Source organism: Heteronotia binoei, chromosome 11 (assembly GCF_032191835.1).
Source record: "Heteronotia binoei isolate CCM8104 ecotype False Entrance Well chromosome 11, APGP_CSIRO_Hbin_v1, whole genome shotgun sequence".
NCBI lineage: Eukaryota > Metazoa > Chordata > Lepidosauria > Squamata > Gekkonidae > Heteronotia > Heteronotia binoei.
The window spans coordinates 24,419,985-24,439,287 of NC_083233.1; the positions used below are offsets into that span (position 1 = coordinate 24,419,985).

General features: G+C 44.8%; 2 protein-coding genes across 4 annotated transcripts in view; one reads left to right on the forward strand and one right to left on the reverse strand.

The window, feature by feature from the left end:
- Positions 1-16,060, forward strand: part of ENOX2 (ecto-NOX disulfide-thiol exchanger 2) — a 46,019-nt gene extending 29,959 nt beyond the window's left edge. For all 3 annotated transcript variants that reach the window (XM_060249962.1, XM_060249964.1, XM_060249963.1), the window contains exons 8-15: positions 2,504-2,610; positions 5,767-5,878; positions 8,310-8,488; positions 10,328-10,435; positions 11,247-11,291; positions 12,601-12,709; positions 14,893-14,978; positions 15,538-16,060. In XM_060249962.1, the coding sequence (XP_060105945.1) occupies positions 2,504-2,610; positions 5,767-5,878; positions 8,310-8,488; positions 10,328-10,435; positions 11,247-11,291; positions 12,601-12,709; positions 14,893-14,978; positions 15,538-15,669 (878 nt within the window). In that variant the 3' untranslated portion in view covers positions 15,670-16,060. The remainder of the gene's footprint in view (positions 1-2,503; positions 2,611-5,766; positions 5,879-8,309; positions 8,489-10,327; positions 10,436-11,246; positions 11,292-12,600; positions 12,710-14,892; positions 14,979-15,537) is intronic.
- Positions 1-19,303, reverse strand: part of RPL36A (ribosomal protein L36a) — a 63,304-nt gene that overhangs the window by 10,142 nt on the left and 33,859 nt on the right. The window lies entirely within an intron of this gene.

Here is a 19,303-nt window from a genome sequence, read left to right on the forward strand (position 1 = left end):
ATTTCAGAGTAAGTAGTTACTGCGGGAATAAGAGGAATTGATCTTCAACCTGAATCCCTTCATAATTTTTTTTATATTATTTGACTTCTAGCCCCCTCCCCTGCGCAAATTAGCTCAGGGTGGGTTACAATATACAAACAGCATAATGCAATGGTTAAAAGCATAAATAACAGTCTTAAAACTCCATATCTCAATTAAACTGACAGACCACTATCGATGGCACCAATAATTCATCTGTTCCCAGGAGGCTCTGCATATGTGTGCAGGGAAGTATAACTAGTATTGAAGGGCTGGGCAGATGAAATCAGTATAAGATGGAAAAGCAATGCAGGTGAAACAGAACAGGGGGAAGCCAATACAGTTTAGGTTCCCACCACCTCAACCAAACCAAAGGCCTGGTGGATGTTGGCACTAATCTATTTTGAAGCTGCATAAAGGTAATTCTTCCATGAAAACAACCAAACCCCTTTGACTTGAACAGAGGAGAGACTGTTGCAGGCATAGATTTTATCTCTTTGTGAAGAGTCTTATCTAAAGTTTGGCCAAAAGCTTGCAGGGAGAGGGGTGAGTGGGATTTTAATTTACAAGGTGTGGGGTAGCACAGCACAATTACCAGGCTGTATATATTTTATTTTAAATGGTACATCAAAATTTAGTACCAGAACTCTTTTAGTTCTATAACTTATATAAATGAAAATATAAACCGTGAAATAAAGTCAAAAAAGTTCTTTACATAAGTAATATAAATTTATATGATCATTCAGGTCAGACTAAAACTGAACTGACACCCAAAACTGTGTTGTTGTCTTCTGTTGTTACAGATAATATCTGCATCACTCAAATGCTCACAAGCAGCAAAACAAATCCAAATACAGCACAAACATAACCAAAGCCCAAGCAATTATTGGTGAAAACAACTTAATAGCCAAGATGGGGATCCAGTAATATCCTGTTTCTGTCACTGCTCTTCTTCAGGTCTTGGGTTTGTATTGGTTAGCAATAAACATATCACATGTCATGCCAAAACACATGATCAAAACATTAAATAAAATTGAACATACCAGAAACTTAACAAAAAACTTACCACAGCCTATATAGCATTATGGACATACAATGCAACTACACAGGCCACATAGTGTTCTGATACAGGTAAATCTGCAGTACAAAAAATACATGAATTGAAAAAACATACATGAAATCCAATCAAAGAACAGAATACATTCACAACCAGTAAATTACCCAAACCAAATGAAGCTTTCAAACAAAATTGCCCATCAAACTAGACAAGAAACTATTACAAGACGTTGGCAAATGATTCTTGAAGGTGGATTGTGGAGGGTGAATTTAAAACAATTCCATCAATAGCATATTGGTTGCAGGTGCATTCTGGGTAGCTTGATATTTAAAGGAACAGTTAATCTTGCCCAGTATTCACAAAGAACCACAAAATAAGATCCTCTGGCACATGTATTTTTTCTGCAAAATTCAATACCATAGGCACAAAATGAGATATCATATCGTAAACCTAATTGCTAACCGACCCAAGCCCAAGACTTGAAGACAATTGGAGATTGAAGCAAGATATTGTCAGATTTGTTTTGCTCCTTGTGAGCAACTGAGTGATGTGGATATTATTAGTAACAATAGAAGACAATAACACACTTTTGGGTCTCAGTTCAAATTTGAATTAGTTTGACTTAGTTTTGCATACATAAAGAGGTTTTTTTTAAACTTTATTTCATGGTGCATATTTTTACTTTGCTGTGTACCTCACACTGTGGTCCATTTGTTTTTACTTATATAAACTATGCAGGGTTACATCTCTACAGTCTTTGCATTATTTCTAAAGGCCAGGATGAGGGGGAAAAAGAACTGAAGTCTACCTCCTGATCACTGGAAATCAAACTCAGCTCCCTTTGGCTTCTGAGGGTTTTAAAGTGCACTAAACATCAGTTTTCAAGCATGTCCTTGCAGCAGTGAGTAATAGAAAATCATTGGAAAGGAAAGCCAAGATTCCCAGGTGCTGGGTTCACTATGTAGTATCAATTTGCAGTTACAAATCCCTGGAATACACAGTTCTGGTTATGACCCTGTGATTGTGAAGTGGAGGAATATACCTCTAGCCCAGTGTCTGGTTTTGTATCAGTGATAGTTTCTTCGCCGTGAGTTTCCAGAGAAGCTTTTTTGGGGGGGGTGTTCCCACATTTCACTGTGACCCTCCTCATCAGGTCAGTTTCCTTCATTATCTGGACACTTCAGCCTGACTGGGGGTGGGGGGGAGAAAATCAACAGAATTTGCCTGTTGTATTACTTGCTCCACAGTCTTGGCCTCTGAAATCCTTGCATTTTGCCGGGCACCGCCTCCGTTATGGCCTCCTCCCACTACAGAGTCATAACAAACAGCCTGCCTGCTTGAACCCGCTCTCTTACTCCTGTACTCCTTTCTCTTGCCCTCTCTGGATGATATTGTGGCCTGGTTTTGCCTGCCGATTTGAAACCGCAGTCGAACAGATAGTGGCCGTGTACCATTCTGCCTCCAAACAAAAGGCTTGGGACCATTTCACGAAAGCGCAGCGTAAGAACATCAGCGTATGGTGTAAGCAAGCCGAGGTTGGTATCCTTTTTAATGTTTTGTTAGCTCCTTTTGGCCCACAGGCTTGCTCATCAGGTGGATTTTTTCTAGGCCTACCCTGAAAGGTGAGTTGCAGCACAGGTGGAGGTAAGATCATAGTGAAATGCAAACCTGGAAGGTTGAGCAGTCCTTCCTGAACACTGTTGGGAAGTACCTAAGAATAACAACAGGTTATGAATAGTACTCTCTCTAAGCTGTGGAGTCATGTGAGCAAAAATTCTACTTTGTGAGCTACTGGCATTAAAGCTGTGAGCTACTGCATAAATTAGTTTGCTCTGGAGCCATTTTTTCTGTCCTAAGACAACAGTGTGTGAGCCAGAGGTTAAAAAACTGTGAGCTAGCTCTCACTAACTCATCTTAGAGGGGACCCTGGTCATGAACCAACAGTGAAATCTTGTGCACAGTTCAAGCCCTATGATTTCAGCAGGTTTAAACTAGAGGAACTCTGCATAGGATTTTACTGTAAGAGCCAGTTGGAGTAGTATTAAGAAATGCATTGCATCCATGCACAGGAGGTCATAATGCTACTTGGTTTCATGAAAACTGGATTCGGGCTTTTGAGAATTCACAGTGGCCATGTAGAAACCTGTCTTATGGGTAGATCATCATCTGTAACTTGCAGTCATGTGGAGGTATGATGCTGAGCTTAGATGTGTGTATGAAGACCGCAGACAGCTCATGAGGTATGGACACTGTCGAGGAAAGAAGTTGTAGCAGAGGCTGGATACCTGTAAATAATCATTCTGAATTGCAGTAACCATTGCACTTATGCATCACCCATGGGCACTGAGGTACAGGTGGTCCTTCTCTCCTCCCCTTGAAGGGACCAGATGAACAACTGTCAGGTATGGTTTTACAATGCTCTGTTGTTAAAGGGGCCTGAGTCCCTGATCTATCAAGTGAATCTAAATTGACATTCCTGGGCGATAGTGTGAACTGCATGCTACTGAAGTCTGAAAGAGCAATACTGAACATTCCAGGCATATTTTGAAGAAAGCCCCAGTGGTAGTGATCCGTGTAGAGAGTTAATTACAAGGCTGGATTTCCTAAAGCTTCAGGAAATGCCGAAACCAGACAAACCCATTTTGAGATGTTCCAAAGAACCTTTGAAAATTTTTAATTCTTTGCTTGGCTAGCAGGCATGCAGAAGAGGAAAGACATGGAAGTGAACATCATGGAAGGAACCAGCACATTAAGGAGGTTGTATCCCTCTTTCCCCTTTCACCCAAATGACTCTGGGCATTGGCCTGGATAATGGGTTGGGAGATCTTGATGTACCTTTGTGCTACAGGAGGATATGTTTGAACAAGAAGGGCAGTTTTACGGAGGGTTGACTTGCATCCAGCCTCAAAAACTTCAGTGGCAGCATCTGCTTTCATACTGTGCTCATAATTTTCCTGGATCACCTGGTGACAAATTGGCTACATTTTGTGTCCATAACCAAGAGACAAAAGCAGCAGGGCTTGTGTAATTCTTAGTAGACCATTTTTTAAAAAGTTGATGTACCTTGCAAATTGTGGCATGCTCAGGTAAGTTATGGTGACTAACAAGTAACCCCATCATGTTTGGCAACAGTTGTCCTGTGGGGAGAGTCTTTTGGAATAGTGTTGGGGAAGGAAATGTTGACTTTGGCCAGCTCTGCCTGCAGATTAATTGGTATATCTGCAGTGAAGCCACGTTTACATGAACACTTATTGTGGTTGCGTAAATTGTGAGCACTTTTAAGTCCTGGTCTGTGTTCACCAAGAATGAAACTAGCTGAATTAGGAGCAGCAACTTGAGCTTCAAAAGATGAGTTTGTATCTCTAGTCTTGAGGAATTTGCCTTCATGAGTGTTACCACATTGCTTCTGCTCCACCTGGTCCCGTGTTGCCTCTGTCCATCATAGAAACTGTTTCCTCTTTTGAAGGCAAAGCAGAGAAGAACCCTAGTAGATCATTCAAGGTTTTTGCTGAATATGGAAAACAGACAGGGAATATATTCCTTGGATGAAGAGGTTAAAATAAGACAGAATTAATACATGTGGTCATGAACAAGCCCTGCAGGTATAACTGATGGTGTTACCTATGTTTGTGAAAACAAAAGCTGACCAAATATCAAAGGTTGTCAGTGGTCCATCTCACAAGAGATGAGCAGGCATAATAAACAACAAATAGGTTTATAGATCAGGGATTTTGACAGGCTAGCTTAGCTCACAAGGAGGACAATTCAGTATTGCTACTAGGCACCACCAATAATCTAAAGGTTATCCACTTTCTTTTCCGCTGTCCATCATCCCAGTTGTTCAGGTAGGTTGTCTCAAGGTCCTGAAATGGCTTGGAGTTGAAGTTTGATGCAAGAAATGGTATATCGAGTGAGAGGATGGAGGAGCGAGGCTCTTCCCTGATAGTATTAGGGGGACTTGGACAGCGATGGAAGGAGTTGGCAGTAAAGGTCAGGATGTCCCAAGTATCCTGGAAACAGGAATAAACCCTTACATTCAGCCCTGGTGATCACTTTTGCTTCTTTCTCCCCCCCCCCCTCAAATTGTTCTCCTTTTGCCAGTTGCTGGAGAACAGCAGAGCTCTCTTTTGGTGCCCAAGCAAGGGCTTGAGAACTGGGAATTTCTCACCCTGCTATCCATGGAAGAAGGGGAGATGCTCACTTTGTGCCTTCCTGCAAGGGTTCTCCAAAATGACAGCCTCCCTTTCTACACTTGGGTATAACTTTAATAGGCTTGGGTTTCCTAGGTGCTCAAGGTGTGGACATGAGAGCCCTTGGTTAACATCTTAGGTTACTCATGGATTTGAGCAATGCTTTCGGTTTCTATCATTAATGTAGATAAAATGACAAAGAATACAGATTATTTTGTGTTACATAAATTCCTCTGGGGCAGGAAGCGAGAAATCTAGAATTCCACGTAAAGATGTCCAAAATCTGTGAATGAATGTAGAGGTTTGTGTCCTCTGACTGTGGGAATAGGGAACTTGACCGGTGATGGTATACTTTGGACAGTTGCACCTGACATGTAGTCCTTAGCCTTCTCCCCTCTAATTTTATTAACCCTCCTACTTCATGCAGGTTTTTAGCTGTGAGCAGCACACACAGTGAATAACAACACTTTCATATTTAAAAAAATATTCTTTAAATTCTAGGAAATCCGTAACATTCACAATGATGAGCTTATGGGCATCCGACGAGAAGAGGAGATGGAAATGTCCGATGATGACACAGAGCCATCGGAGACCAAAGAGACAGAAGAATCAGGTACCCAAAGGAGTGTCAGTGTTTGAAATGAAGCTAGAATTTTCTGATTCAGGGTGGGTAGGTGTATTACCCATAGTTCTAATGATTCCTACAAGCAATAAATTGTGGCCAAAGAAATGCAGCTTTATTCAGCTTTAACAAATATTAACAGTGAAAATATCCCTCACCCACCCAGTGAACTTTATAAGGTGAAAGAAAATTCTACTTCACAAGGCTAGCAGTCTGTCCAGGAAACCAGGCTGGAGTGCAGGGTTTCGCTACAGCTTCCACGCAGCTTATACGTCTGTCCTCCCTCGCTGGGGTCTCTTCTCTCCCACGCTGTCTTCTGTGCTTGAAGCCGTTCTCCTTCTGCCATCCGAAGCCAACTGCTGAAGCCACCACCCTTCCCTCCAAAGTTGCCTGCTTCTTATCTACACAGCTCTCTCATCCCATGTGTTCTTCATTTACACTGCTGTGTAGGATTTAACCCCCTGCTGCCCTGGGACTGCCATTCACATGGGGAAGGGCTGTATGGCTCACCACTTATCTCCTCATGTAATTTCCACTACAGTGGGCTTCAAGTTTAGTATCATAGCTGCAGAGTGCCAGTGACTTGCTGCACCCCCATAAACTGGGATGATCTACAAGTACAAATCCATATCTCTGTTATTACAGATCAGTGATTTGTACATCATATTGTAAAAGACTCTGGTATTGCTGCGCAAAGTCTTGGTCACAGGCAGCCAGTGAATACAGAAATGATCAGTTTATCCAGTAGGCAGCTCTTGCACACACTTACCCCGTGCAATGCCATCCACCTGTAAATCATCCAGAATGTTTTACTAATACAGAACAAGAACTGAAGGTAGATGCAGAACAGGTATCTCAAGCAGTGAGTCCAGCCAAAGACTGCACTTCAAATTCACATGTGTAGTACACAGATAATTTGTGTGTAGTACACAAGTCATTTATGTGTAGTACACAAATCATTGGATGGCTTTAGAAAAAATACCCATTTTTACAGATGGGAATACTGAGACTCATCCCAAGAACAGTTAGTGTATCCGTGCAGAGAACATAAAACAAGGGTAGAGCTTAAAAAACAACAGCAACAAAACCATAGAGCAGAGGTCTAGGTATTCATGTGCTGTGATCAAGGAATTAAGCATATAGTCATTGTCACACAGCCATGCAGACATTTGCATAACCCATGCATAAATGGAAGATCCACAAATGCAAATTCATAAGAAAGTGTGTGCGCATTGCCCACCCACACCCTGTACCACTGGCATTTCCTTCTCTGCATTCCGCTTTGCCTCTGGTCTTCACCATCCCACACAAATGGCCTGTTTGTCAATCAAGAGCTGGCCCACCTAGACTGACGACCAAGCATGCAGGCTGCATACAGTGAACATAATTGCAGATGCTGTTTCTGGAGGTCTGCCTGCTGGGAATTGGAGAGACAAGCCACCCAAGACCTTGGGCCAGAAGCTTGGCCCCAGAAACAGCCAACCCACAACTCCTTTCCAAGTCCCCATCTGGCTTTAACTTGCCAGCCACAGTTCCATAAGCATGGTTGGTGGCAAATGGTGATATACAAGTAGCATGTGGCATTGCCAGATTTACAGGAAGTCCCCTTCAGGGCAGTGCAGCCAAGCCCTTGGAAGGGAGGGAGAGATGGGTAACAGCAATGAAATCAGCTGGGAAGAGCAATTTGGTGGGCTGGGCATTGGGGTGTGCTGTGTTTAGCTTTTTCTGGGCCTCCCTTGGCCTGTTGGAGAGGTGTCAGCGGACTGATGATGCTACTCAAAGCAAGAGAGAGGGAGGCAAAGCAGCCACATGGTAGGAAAGGAAACCACAGGCCTCGTAATTGGCTCAGCCTGCGACTGAAGGATATTTTGCTCACCTCACTCTCATTGAAACAGGTAAAGGTGAGTATAGAAGGCAGTGCTAATATTTTAGGTAGTCTTTCCGAAATATGTAGAGGCAGAAGAAAGATCAGGCGAGCTATCTTAACTTTTATTGTATGAAAGACCAGGCTCAAAAGCAACCTTCCCCGTATTTATTTATTTACTTTATTGGTATTCCACCTTTCTCCCCAGCAGGGAGCCATAGCAGCTTATCTCATTCTCCTTTCCTGTATTTTAGCCTCTCTTGCATTTTGTCATCACAACAACCCTGTGCGGTAGGTTAGGCTGAGAATGTGTGACTGGCCTAAGGTTACCCAGTGAGTTTCCATGGCAGAGTGGAGGTTTGGACCTGGGTCTCCCAGATGCTACCCTGACACTTGAACTGTTGCAATGCAGTGGCTTTCCCCTGTGCTTGCTAGCCCTGGAAGAAGAGACGCACCTTAGTGGAGATCCTTGGTTGCTCTTTGTTTAAAAAGACATCCAGCTCCAAAGCTAAACTTGTCCAGTTTCGCTCAAAAGCCTCATTATTTCCCCATCCTCAGCTTTAATATCGCAAACAGAAGCTCTGAAAGAAGAGAACGACAGCTTACGATGCCAGCTGGATGCCTACAGGAACGAAGTGGAGCTCTTGAAGCAGGAGCAGGGCAAAGGCTTCGCTGAAGACGTTTCAAAAGACCAGAAGCTAAAACTCCTTCAGCAGGCTCTGCAAGGCATGCAGCAGGTATGGCCACTCTTTCTGAGACAGGCAAGCCGCCACCTGTGGAAGCTCTGAAAGGGTAGCTGGTGCCATACAGATATCTCTGTTGAGCTCCTCTCTCCCCCACCACCAAGTCAAACCGCAGTGAAGCCCGCAGTTCTCTGAAAACACCTTTGTCAGGTTGCACATAGAAGAAGTGTGCATGCATGCAAAAAGCTCAAACCCAGAATTAAACCTCGTTGGTGTTAAAGGTGCCACTGGACTCAGACTTTGTTCTATAGAAATGCATAACTATTCAGAAGTAGAGCAGATCCTATAGCAGAGCTGGTGAGGCTTCATTTAGAAGTGGCTCAGAGTTCCCAGCAAGTGTTTCTGAAACGATTTCTCTGCTCTCTTTGGATTTATCTCTTGCCCAGCTCCACCACCCTCAGCCTGCCAAAAGTTGTTTTCTACCTCCAGTGGCCCCACCCTCTCCTTTGCTTACCTTTGTGTCTGGAGTCGTCAGAGTCTCCATGTGGCTCTCTCTTCTTCCTTCAAATCCCTCTTCAAAAGTCACCTTTTCTGTGGCATCTTTGGCACAAAACCATTAATCTGCATCCTTTTCTGAAGCTAAGCTGCTGAGTGTGTAATTGAACTGGGAACCCAAAATGGATTCCACCATTCTCCTGCCTCCATTTTATCCTCACAACAACAACAGGTTAGCTTCAGATAGGTTGAACAGTCCAGGGTCACCCTGTCCTCCCCCCCACACACACCTGTCTCATTTTAATTTCCTTTTCCCTTTGTTGCCTGCATTGTGTTAGATGTTGGTCCAGGGAAGCTATTTGCCATTTACTCTGTACAGTGCTATGTATATCGATAGCCATTTACTTTTTGGATGTCTTTTAAATGACCCAGCCATGTGGAAACATTTGGAAACAAACAAATAAAATAATTTCCAAAGCTGTGCCACTTCCACAAGCAAGGGTCATGTGATTGGGCCATTCTGCAATCTTCTAGCCATGCAGAACTCTCCCTGGAGCTAAACTGGAACTAAAAGGCCCAGTTCAGGCAGCTCTTGCGGAGATGCCTTCTATGTTCTTAAAGATAGCATAAGGCAAAGAAGCCACAGGGGTGCCATTTCCCCGAAAAATGTCACATGTCTAGATTTGTTATTAGTCAATCAGAAGAAGTTGATTTGACTTTGTTTTCTGGTATCTCCTTTGATTATCTTTTGAAAATTGTGTAAAGATCCTTTAAAAAATCAGCCAAGGCAATTTCACTTGTGCTCCAGAGCCATGATGTGGAAGGGTTTCTTCTGCACTTGAAATGTGCTGTGTGACCCATAATTGTTCTCTGCTCTTGTTTATGGTCTGCTTCCACTGCCCTTTGTATTGGAGGCATAACTCCGCACAAGATGGATCTTGCTCCAATTCACTGAGGGAAGCAAACAAAATCTCTTCTCTGTCTATAGGAAGGGCATCTTGTACTCACTTCACAGGGCCTCTGTCTTGAATGGTGGGATGAACCCACCCCCCCAATCCTGCCTGCCCTATCCCCCCCTATCCTGCTCTGCAGTAACAGAGTATCTCCAGATCCCCTCCTAACAGCCTTGTGCCATGGATATTCCTCCCCTCCCTTCCTAAGATAAAAAGAGGGGGAAGAGAGATCCAGACAGCTGATTATGCATGCCTGACAGTTAGAATCAGGGAGAAAGGGATGGCGTGGGAGTGCTGACATTTACCTATCTGATGTGACTGTTGGTTTTGCATCATTCATTTTTAGCAAAACCAGGCTCTCCCTCAGAGGCGGAGTGCCCTAGAACTGTAAGCCAGTCCATGTCTCCCAGCTAATCCTAGCACTGCTATTCTCCCCCACCCCCAGCATCTTTTGAAACTTCAAGATGAGTGTGAAAGAAGAGCTGCTGAACTGGAAAAAGCCAAGGAAGAAAAACTTCGGCTAGACACATTGATAGAAAGCCTGAAAGAAAAGGTAGGAGTTTCCCAATGCTGGCTGTGTGAGCTCCCTTCTGCATATTGTGTGTGATAATAACAGGATTTGACTGGCCCAAATATTTGGTACCGTGGAGTACCTGATACCATCTTTAGCTGCTTTGAGAGTTGTGTGTTCCTCCTTTTTAAAATGCATGGACAATGGATGGAAGATTTCCCCCCAAATAGGGAGTGTGATTTTCACTGGTTTCTCCCCTCCTGCTACAGACCTCTGACCAGCCTTTTTCTTTGGGGGAGGAACAAGTGACCACCATTCTCCCCACCACCACCCCACAAGAACAGCAGGGGTGGTCTGATGTCTATAGCAGGAGGGGAGAAACTGGAAAAACACACACTCCCTATTTGGGAAAAATCCTTCATGAGAAAATCCCTATTAGGGAAAATCCATCAGACTAAGCCCATCACATCCAAGCCCGCACATTTAAGCCCACTTGTCCCCAACGAGTGGTATTTTGGGAGGCATTTTGGGCTCAGCAAGAGCGGGCTGGCAGGAAACTCTCACTCTGGACACAACTCACTTCAATCCTGGAAATGGCTGCAGAGCCAGGCAAACATTTGTCAATAAGTTGTGGGGGCGTGGGGGGGAAGAGACAGAGGAATCTGCCAGGTTGGGGGTTTTGTGGTTCATATTCAGGGATCCAGCAATTCTTTGCTTGAAAGAAACCCCCATATTAAAACCTGCCACCAGGTTAGTCTGAATTCTGTGTTGCATTAACTGATGCCCATTTTATCAGATGTGTGAAATGTTATTGGGATTATGACTGACCTTCCTTTTCTCCAACCAACTATAGCAAGAACTGGCTGCTGGGAAAGACTCCAGTGATCACCAAGACCATGTAAGTTCCCAGGGTCTCTCTAGAGCTTTTTGAGCTCTGAATTTGGGTTTCTACAGGGCAGGCTGACGCGTTTGCCCAGCCTCCAGACTGTGCAGTGAACTGCTTTAAATTAACATTCTCTGTCACCTCCCGTGCATTGAGGAGAAAGGCACAGCAGTAGTTGTTTGATGCCCAAAAATAACTTGATGCTGTTTTCTACTTTAGATGAGATGCCTTCAGCTGCCCTTTGGCAGTTTCTCCCCTTTTTGAAGCGCAGAAGACAAGCAGTCACAAACAGGCCTCCCTTGTGAATGGCTGCTCGCTGACTCAGACGTTTATAACACAGTGCTCCCGTTTACTAGATTTTTCCGAGACTGCTAGAAAACCACTAAAAACCTTCGAACCTCATTTGGGGTTTGGTTTGGTTTATTTATCAGGAATCGTGTTCTTCAAAAGGGAGAAACTGCCAAAGGGCAGCTGAAGGAATCTTTGCAAAGAACTCTTTATCTGGCTCAGCCTAATCAGTTGCTCCCTCCTTACGAAAGCTTAAGTTCTGAATAAAACTAAGTTGCTCTTAAAGGTGCAATCGACTATTTTGTTCCCTCCTATATTATCGCATAACCACTTTCCTAAGAACATGACCTATCAGATGGAAGATCCACGCAGTCTAGCTTTGTGTCTCCAGCAGAAGCCACCAGGCCTCTTCTGGGAGCTCACAAGCCAGGCATGACCATTATATAGGCTTCCACTGTTTGGCTCCCAGTATTTGTACATATGAAAGCTTCACTTAGCTATCACAACTTGGCCCTCCTCTGTGAATTTTGTCTTTTTTTTTTTAAAATCATGTCAGTTAATTGCCTAATTCGGTGTTGGGTGAAGGTTTCCATTCTTTCAATCCTGAAAGTACAACTAATTGGCTTTATTGGGTGAGCCAGACTTCTGCTAACAGGGAAGTGGTTGTATATTTTTGGACTTGGAGAAATACATAATTGTGTGCTTTCAAGAAGTATCCTGTACACATTTTGGACTCGTCAGATGCACACAAAGGCAACCACCAGTTTATGCAAATAAGTCAGCATCCAGTTTTGTGTTTTGGAGTCTGTAGTATTTTTGTCTGACTTCAAACGTACTTAATTCTCCAGCCGACAAGTATACATGCCGCCCTTCCATCATCTTTCTCCCTATGTCATGTCTGTCTGGTACTTTTTACCAGTTGCTGAAAAGCCCAGTGTGGTGTACCAGCTATGGCTGATGAAGTAATTCACAAATTGCTGGGGTATCGGAAAATAAATATTTATGCCACAAACCAGTTGCTTGTCTTTGTCTTCAGGTCAGCAACTTTTCACCAATCTGCTCAGTGAGCCAGGAAAAGGAGAGCATGCTTGAAAGAGGACTCCCCAGCAGCCCAATCAAATCAGAAAGGGAAGCATTACTAGTGGGTAAGGACAACAGCCCCGAGGGTCTTTCTTTCCACCCTTGGAGATGGGCCAGCTCTATGATCTTGGTGGGAAAAACCTCGCTTGTAATTTTCAGTGTGGGCAGTCCAAATTAATTATGTACTTAAGTCTTTGAAAAGGCTCTTCCTTTCTCCTGGGTGAATTTTCCATCCAATTAAGTCTCTTCTGTGGCATGGGAAGGGTGAAGGGGTACTGACTCAAAGGCCGTTTTAAGGGCCAATATCTTGTGATCTAAAAGTGCTCATCCTGTCAGTTATATCCCACTGTAATACTCCAAGCTGGGAATCCATTTGTCAGCCTAGCTTTCCTGATAGCTCTGGAATTTTATGTTTATATCTGTATACCCTGCTATTCTGTATCTGCTAAAAAGCCATTGGATGCCTTGAGGCTTCACCCAGTGCCAGAAATGATTGTCTAACATTCTTGGCCTTCATTAGACTTGTCTGTGAAATCTTATGGTTGTAAGATGTAGAGGACTTCTTACATTAAATGTATGCTGCTAGGCAGGCCTTAGAGCACACAGGAGTGCAGCTCCTGAACCTTTTTGAAGCTCTCCCTCTTCCTTCCCTTGTTCATTGAATAGTAGGTGCAGCTACATAACAATCCCTGGATTAGGAGAGTGGGCAGCCAGCCATCAAGGGCTTTGCCACACCCCCAGCAACCCTCATTCGATGAAATTGCTGGGCATTCGATGAAATTGCTGAGCAGACAGGTTAAAATGGATAAAAGGAAGTACTTCTTCACCCAAAGGGTGATTAACATGTGGAATTCACTGCCACAGAAGGTGGTGGCGGCCACAAGCATGACCACCTTCAAGAGGGGTTTAGATAAAAATATGGAGCAGAGGTCCATCAGTGGCTATTAGCCACAGTGTGTGTGTGTGTGTGTGTATATATATATATAAAAAAAATTTGGCCACTGTGTGACACAGAGTGTTGGACTGGATGGGCCATTGGCCTGATCCAACATGGCTTCTCTTATGTTCTTATGTTCTCATTAACACCTGGAGAAACCTGTTCTCTACTTTCTCCACTTCTTATGTGATTTTGGGTGGAGAACCCTTTCTCCACTTCTTATGTGATTTTGGGTGGCGGGTGGCTTGCTGGCCTTTTGACTGGAGGGGGCGGCCCAGGAGAGCTTCAGGTGAGTGAGGCCTGCTTGGGCTGGCTGGATCTCTAGCCAGCCCAAGCAGGCCTCACTCACCTTGGGCTCTCCTTTCTTGCATCGGTTTGCTTATGTGATTTTGCGTGGAGAACCCTTTCTTCACTTCTTATGTGATTTTGGGTGGCAGGTGGCTTGCTGGCCTTTTGACTGGTGGGGGCGGCCCAGGAAAGCCCCAAGTGAGTGAGGCCTGCTTGGGCTGGCTGGATCTTTAGCCAGCTCAAGCAGGCCTCACTCGTCCAGGGCTCTCCTTTCTTGCATCGGGTTGCTTTTGACTGGAGGGCGGCATATGCTAATAATAATAATAATAATAGCTTTTATTTCTATCCCGCCCTCCCCGCCTAGGTGGCTCAGGGCGGCTAACAGCAGCTCATACGTTAACATAAATAATAAAACTTTGGATTTAACAATTAAAATTAAACATATAAAAACCAGTTAGTTAAATTAAAAATGCATAATTTAAGTTACACTATTTGTATATATATATCTGGCAGCAATAAGACTGTTCTGCTGCTGGTTCTGCCAGTTTAGATAATATTATAGATGGCGGTTCTTTGTACCAGGCAACTCAGCAGTCGATGTCATTATAGGCTTGTCTAAAAAGGGCAGTCTTGCAGGCCCTGCGGAACTGGTCAAGGTTCCGCAGGGCCCGCACTTCCTCCGGAAGCTGGTTCCACAGTGCAGGTGCCGCAACTGAAAAGGCCCGTGCTCTGGTGTTTTGGAGTTTGACCTCTCTCGGTCCAGGGATGGTCATTTTGTTTTTACTATGCTAATGAGTTATGCCAATGATCTCCACCACCTATTTTTCTACAAAACGACCCCTGATGCTAGGGCATTTTTAAAGCCACATATGTGGATATTGTGCCACATCCTGAGCCCCTTTTCTGCTTGGTGTATAAGTGCTTTAATCAGAAACAGAGGGATGCTGATTGTGTACTGCCAACTACTGAGACGTAGGAGTGAGTACAGCAATGGGAGTAACTACAGCAGTGTTATTTCTATAGGGATCATCTCAGCCTTCCTGCACGTCCACCCATTTGGAGCAAGCATTGAATACATTTGTTCCTACCTCCAGCGGCTTGATAGCAAGGTATGTGCTGCCATCTCTGTTTGCTAAGTAGATTAAAGGATATCAAGTAGCATTCTGTGAACTGAGTGCAACTCTCTGGGTGTTTTGCTACCTTCTAGGTTGTGTCTGTTAAGGAATCTGTCCTTGATTTTAAACACCTGCAGATTTTCCTCCATTTCTTTCCCAAATGGTGGAAATCATGCTGATGTATATTTTCACATTAATTGAAAAGATCAGGAGCTCTGGACTTTTCCTTAAACTGGAATAAGTGATTAAAAGCAGCACATGGGTTATTTCAGGTGGGTGGTATCCAGTGTTCCCTCTAAACTGAGTTAGCGTGAGCTAGCTCACAGATTTTTAGCATCCAGTTCCCACATTTTTGTCTTAGCTCAGGAAAGATGACCTCAGAGCACAATAATTTATGCAGTAGCTCACAACTTTAATGCTAGTAGCTTACAAAGTAGAATTTTTGCTCACAAGACTCTGCAACTTAGAGGGTAGCTTTTGATATCAGTTGTGTGAAAGCATGATTCTTTGGCAATGAGCTCTTTTTCTGTGATCCACTGCTGTAACTTTTTAGATCTGTGCAAGCGAAGTGGAAGCTCTCATGACTCGACTTCAGCATACCTTCAAGCAGGAGATGAGTGGTGTTGGAGCCAGCCTGGAAAAAAGGTGGAAGTTTTGCGGCTTTGAGGGCCTGAAGATGACGTAAATTTGAGACTTTGGACATCGGCAATCATCCTGGGCGCCCAAGTTGAACAAGCTAGCCATTTTGCACCAGAATGGATTCACCCATGGTGCAGTCACTGCCTCACCTCATAGAACCACTTCAACAAAACTGGGGGCCAATTTGTAAGGGCTGTAATATTCCTTTTTTTGTTGTTTTCCTTTTTGTACTGAACTGAGCCCTTCAGCCGGGGAGTATCCTGGCAAGTTCTCTGGTCAGTTCTAACACTGCTGTTTGAATCTTTGATACTTTTTTCAAAAAATGCTGTAGCTCAAAACATTGTAATAACAAATTTATACATGAGATCCTCAGACCTGTTAAAATGTTTTTACTTTTGACAGCAGCTATAAAATCTGAGTAACCGCAGAAGTAAGACTTTTACTGACTGCTAGCATCTTCTTGTAAACATTTAAGGTTTCTCTTTTTTATCGGTAAAAATGTTTGTTATTTTGTGGCAGAAAGGACTTGTAGAGTGCATTTGGAAATACTGGAAGGGCCTGACTATTCTGTACGAAAGCAGAGAACATACAAACATCAAGCATTTTATTGCCAGAGCTGTGATTGCTCTGTTTCCTTATGGGGCAGGAATTAATGTTGCAGCAACGTGCATTCCAGTTTAAGACAATGTATTGGCTAAGAAGGAGCCCCATGGTGCAGAGTGGTAAAGCTGCAGTACTGCAGTCTGAGTTCTCTGCTCATGACCTGAGTTTGATCCTGGCAGAAGCTGGGTTCAGGTAGCCGGCTCAAGGTTGATTCAGCTTTCCATCCTTCCGAGGTCGGTAAAATGAGTACCCAGCTTGCTGCGGGGGGGGGGGGGGGAATGTAGATGACTGGGGAAGGCAATGGCAAACCACCTCACCGTAAAAAGTCTGCCATGAAAACATCGTGATGCGACGTCACTCCAGAGTCAGAAACAACTGGTGCTTGCACAGGGGACTACCTTTACCTTTTTATTGGCTAAGATGTCCTGATTTGGATAGCCCAGACTATCCCAATCTTGTGAGAGACCACCAAGGAATACTAGGATCACAACTTGCTGTGAAAATCCCACAGAGTTGCAATAAGTCAACTGTAACCTGATGGCAAAAAAAGGGGGTAAGATCTTCTTTGTGGTCTCTGTGCAGTCCCACACATGGGTTATCCGTCTGGATCAAACCCGACCTTGGAGAATTCAAAGCAATCTTAAGCGTTAATTTTGGCGCGCACTCCCTCTCGTTCTGGGGAGGAGGCATCCACCACACATGCCTAGAACAGGAAAGAGGCGCTCCACCCACCCAGTTTCTTCTTTACCGCCGTCCGGGATACACCAACCTCGCTGCGTCTCCGTCTTTTCTCTGCAATCTTCACCTCGCTACTTGCGCCTTCATCGTTCTTCATTTCAAATTTTCATCTTCACCTCTCCGGTATCGTAAATAAATAAATCTTTTATCTATCCTTTCTTATCTTTCTCTTTCTCTTTCCCCTTCTCCTCGCCCTCCCCTCCCTCTTCCCGGGCAGATGGAAGGGAAGGACAACAAAATCACTTTTAAAAAGTGTACTCAGTGTGGGGCTAAGATCCCGTCTACAGACGGACACTCCTTGTGCCTTTTCTGTTTGGGGGAGACCCATAGAACCGACACTTGCCTCCACTGTAGTCAGTTTGGGAAGCAGGCTAAAAAGAATCGCACGGCCAGGCTCAAAAGCCACCTTCTGGAGTCATCTCTACGGCCTGTGATGTCTCAAGCCTCGGGATCTCAAATTTCGCCATCATCCCTAACCACGCAAAGGGAAATGGCTTGACCGGCAGCTTCCGTCGCATCGGCTCCCACTGACATCACAGTGTCAGACGTAGTTCATGACTTGGTGCATGCAGACTTGCCGACGGGCTCTTTTCTCCCTATGCTCCCGGTTCATCTAGAAGCTGTCACGAGCTGGGGCTGAGTCAGGCAAAGTCCAGGGGCAGTCCAAGGTCGGCAACTCGTGAGCAAGGTGGGTCCAAGGCGCCAAAACAGAATCGCAATCCAGGTATCACCGGTCAGAGGTTCAGAAGCCGAAGTCAGGGGGTCCAGAGGTCCAAGCCAAAGTCAGGAATCCAAAAGCCAAAGTCAAGAGCTGGAGTGGATGCTAGGATGTCAGGTATGTGACTAGTTGCTTCCACAAAGCCTCCTCCCAAAGCCCACAGCTATATAGCCCTCTGCTGCCTGTTGCTCATTTGGGCTAATTGCTGTCTCAGAGCAGCAGCCAGGATCCTGCCGAAACTTAAGCATCCTCACACTTAGAAGGGCCAGAATCCTTTCACCACTCAGGGCTCAGGGAGCGTCTTGCTTGTGAGCGTGCCGCCCTCCTCCGATCCCTGAGGTCCTGACGAAGGCGGTCACGCACACGACCCACCAGAGAGGGCGAGGCAGGGGGGCTTGGATCTTCTTCAGGAGGAGGCAGGGGCACTGGTGCAGGTGGCAGGGGCACCGTTCCTTCTGCAGGGTCTGCAGGCTCGGTTTCTTCTGCAGGGTCCCCAGCACCCATGACAGAAGCTTTAAAAGAGGCATGGGACACACCAGCATCAGTCCCACCTACATCCAAGAGGATTGAGTCTCTATAAAATTCATGCACCAGATTTAAAATTTCTGTTCAACCATCCGGCGTCCAATTCTATGATCGTTCACTCATCATCAAAGTCTAAGCAGACGCGCCACTCGGTTCCACCTGATAAAGAGGGAAAAAATTGGATACTTTAGGGAGAAAGATCTACTCTCTTTCCACTGCTACTTCAAAAATTCACAACTATCTGGCGTATTTTTCGACATACACATTTAATTTGACCTCCCAACTTAATACTTTAGTTCTGTTCTTACCAGACTCGTTACAGAAACAGGCATTGCACATCCTTCAGGAGCTCTCTCACGTCAGTAAGCAGCAAATTAATTCAGTGCGTCACGCAGTGGCGTGCTCATCTAGAACCATGGCCACGTCCATCGCCCTACGCCGCCATGCCTGGCTCTGTTCTACTTTACAGCCTGACATCGTTCAAAATCGAAGACCTACCTTTTGATGGTCAAGGACTCTTCAATGCCACTACAGACGACATTTTAACCACAGTCGATGACAGCAGGAAAAGGGCTAAGAGGTTGGGAGTCAACCAGCAACAGTCTCAGCCAAATCGACAGAGAGTTTGGAAACCCTCATATTATAAGCGGCCCCGCTCTCCTAAACAATCCGATTTCTGGAAACGCAGGGCACCTCCAGCCAAACAGCCATTCCATCAAAAGGCCCATCCACAAACCACAAAGAAGACGGCCCCAGCGTCGAAACCATCTCTTTGACTCTCTCATACCGCATCTCTGTCTACCACAACATTTTACAGACATCACCAGACATCTTGCTCACATCACCAGACTAAGCCCCTTTTACCCCATGTGGGAATCGATAACATCAGATTCCTGGGTCTTGGCGATCATCCACAGGGGCTACATCATAGAGTTCGATTTGCCCCCGAAGCTCCACAGGTTCATAACTACCCCTCCCTCCCTTCCTCTCCAAAAAGAAATCACCACCTTGCTGGACAAGGCAGCTATAGAACCAGTTCCATTGCAGTTCCATCACACAGGGTTCTACTCCCGGTACTTTCTGGTTCCAAAAAGGG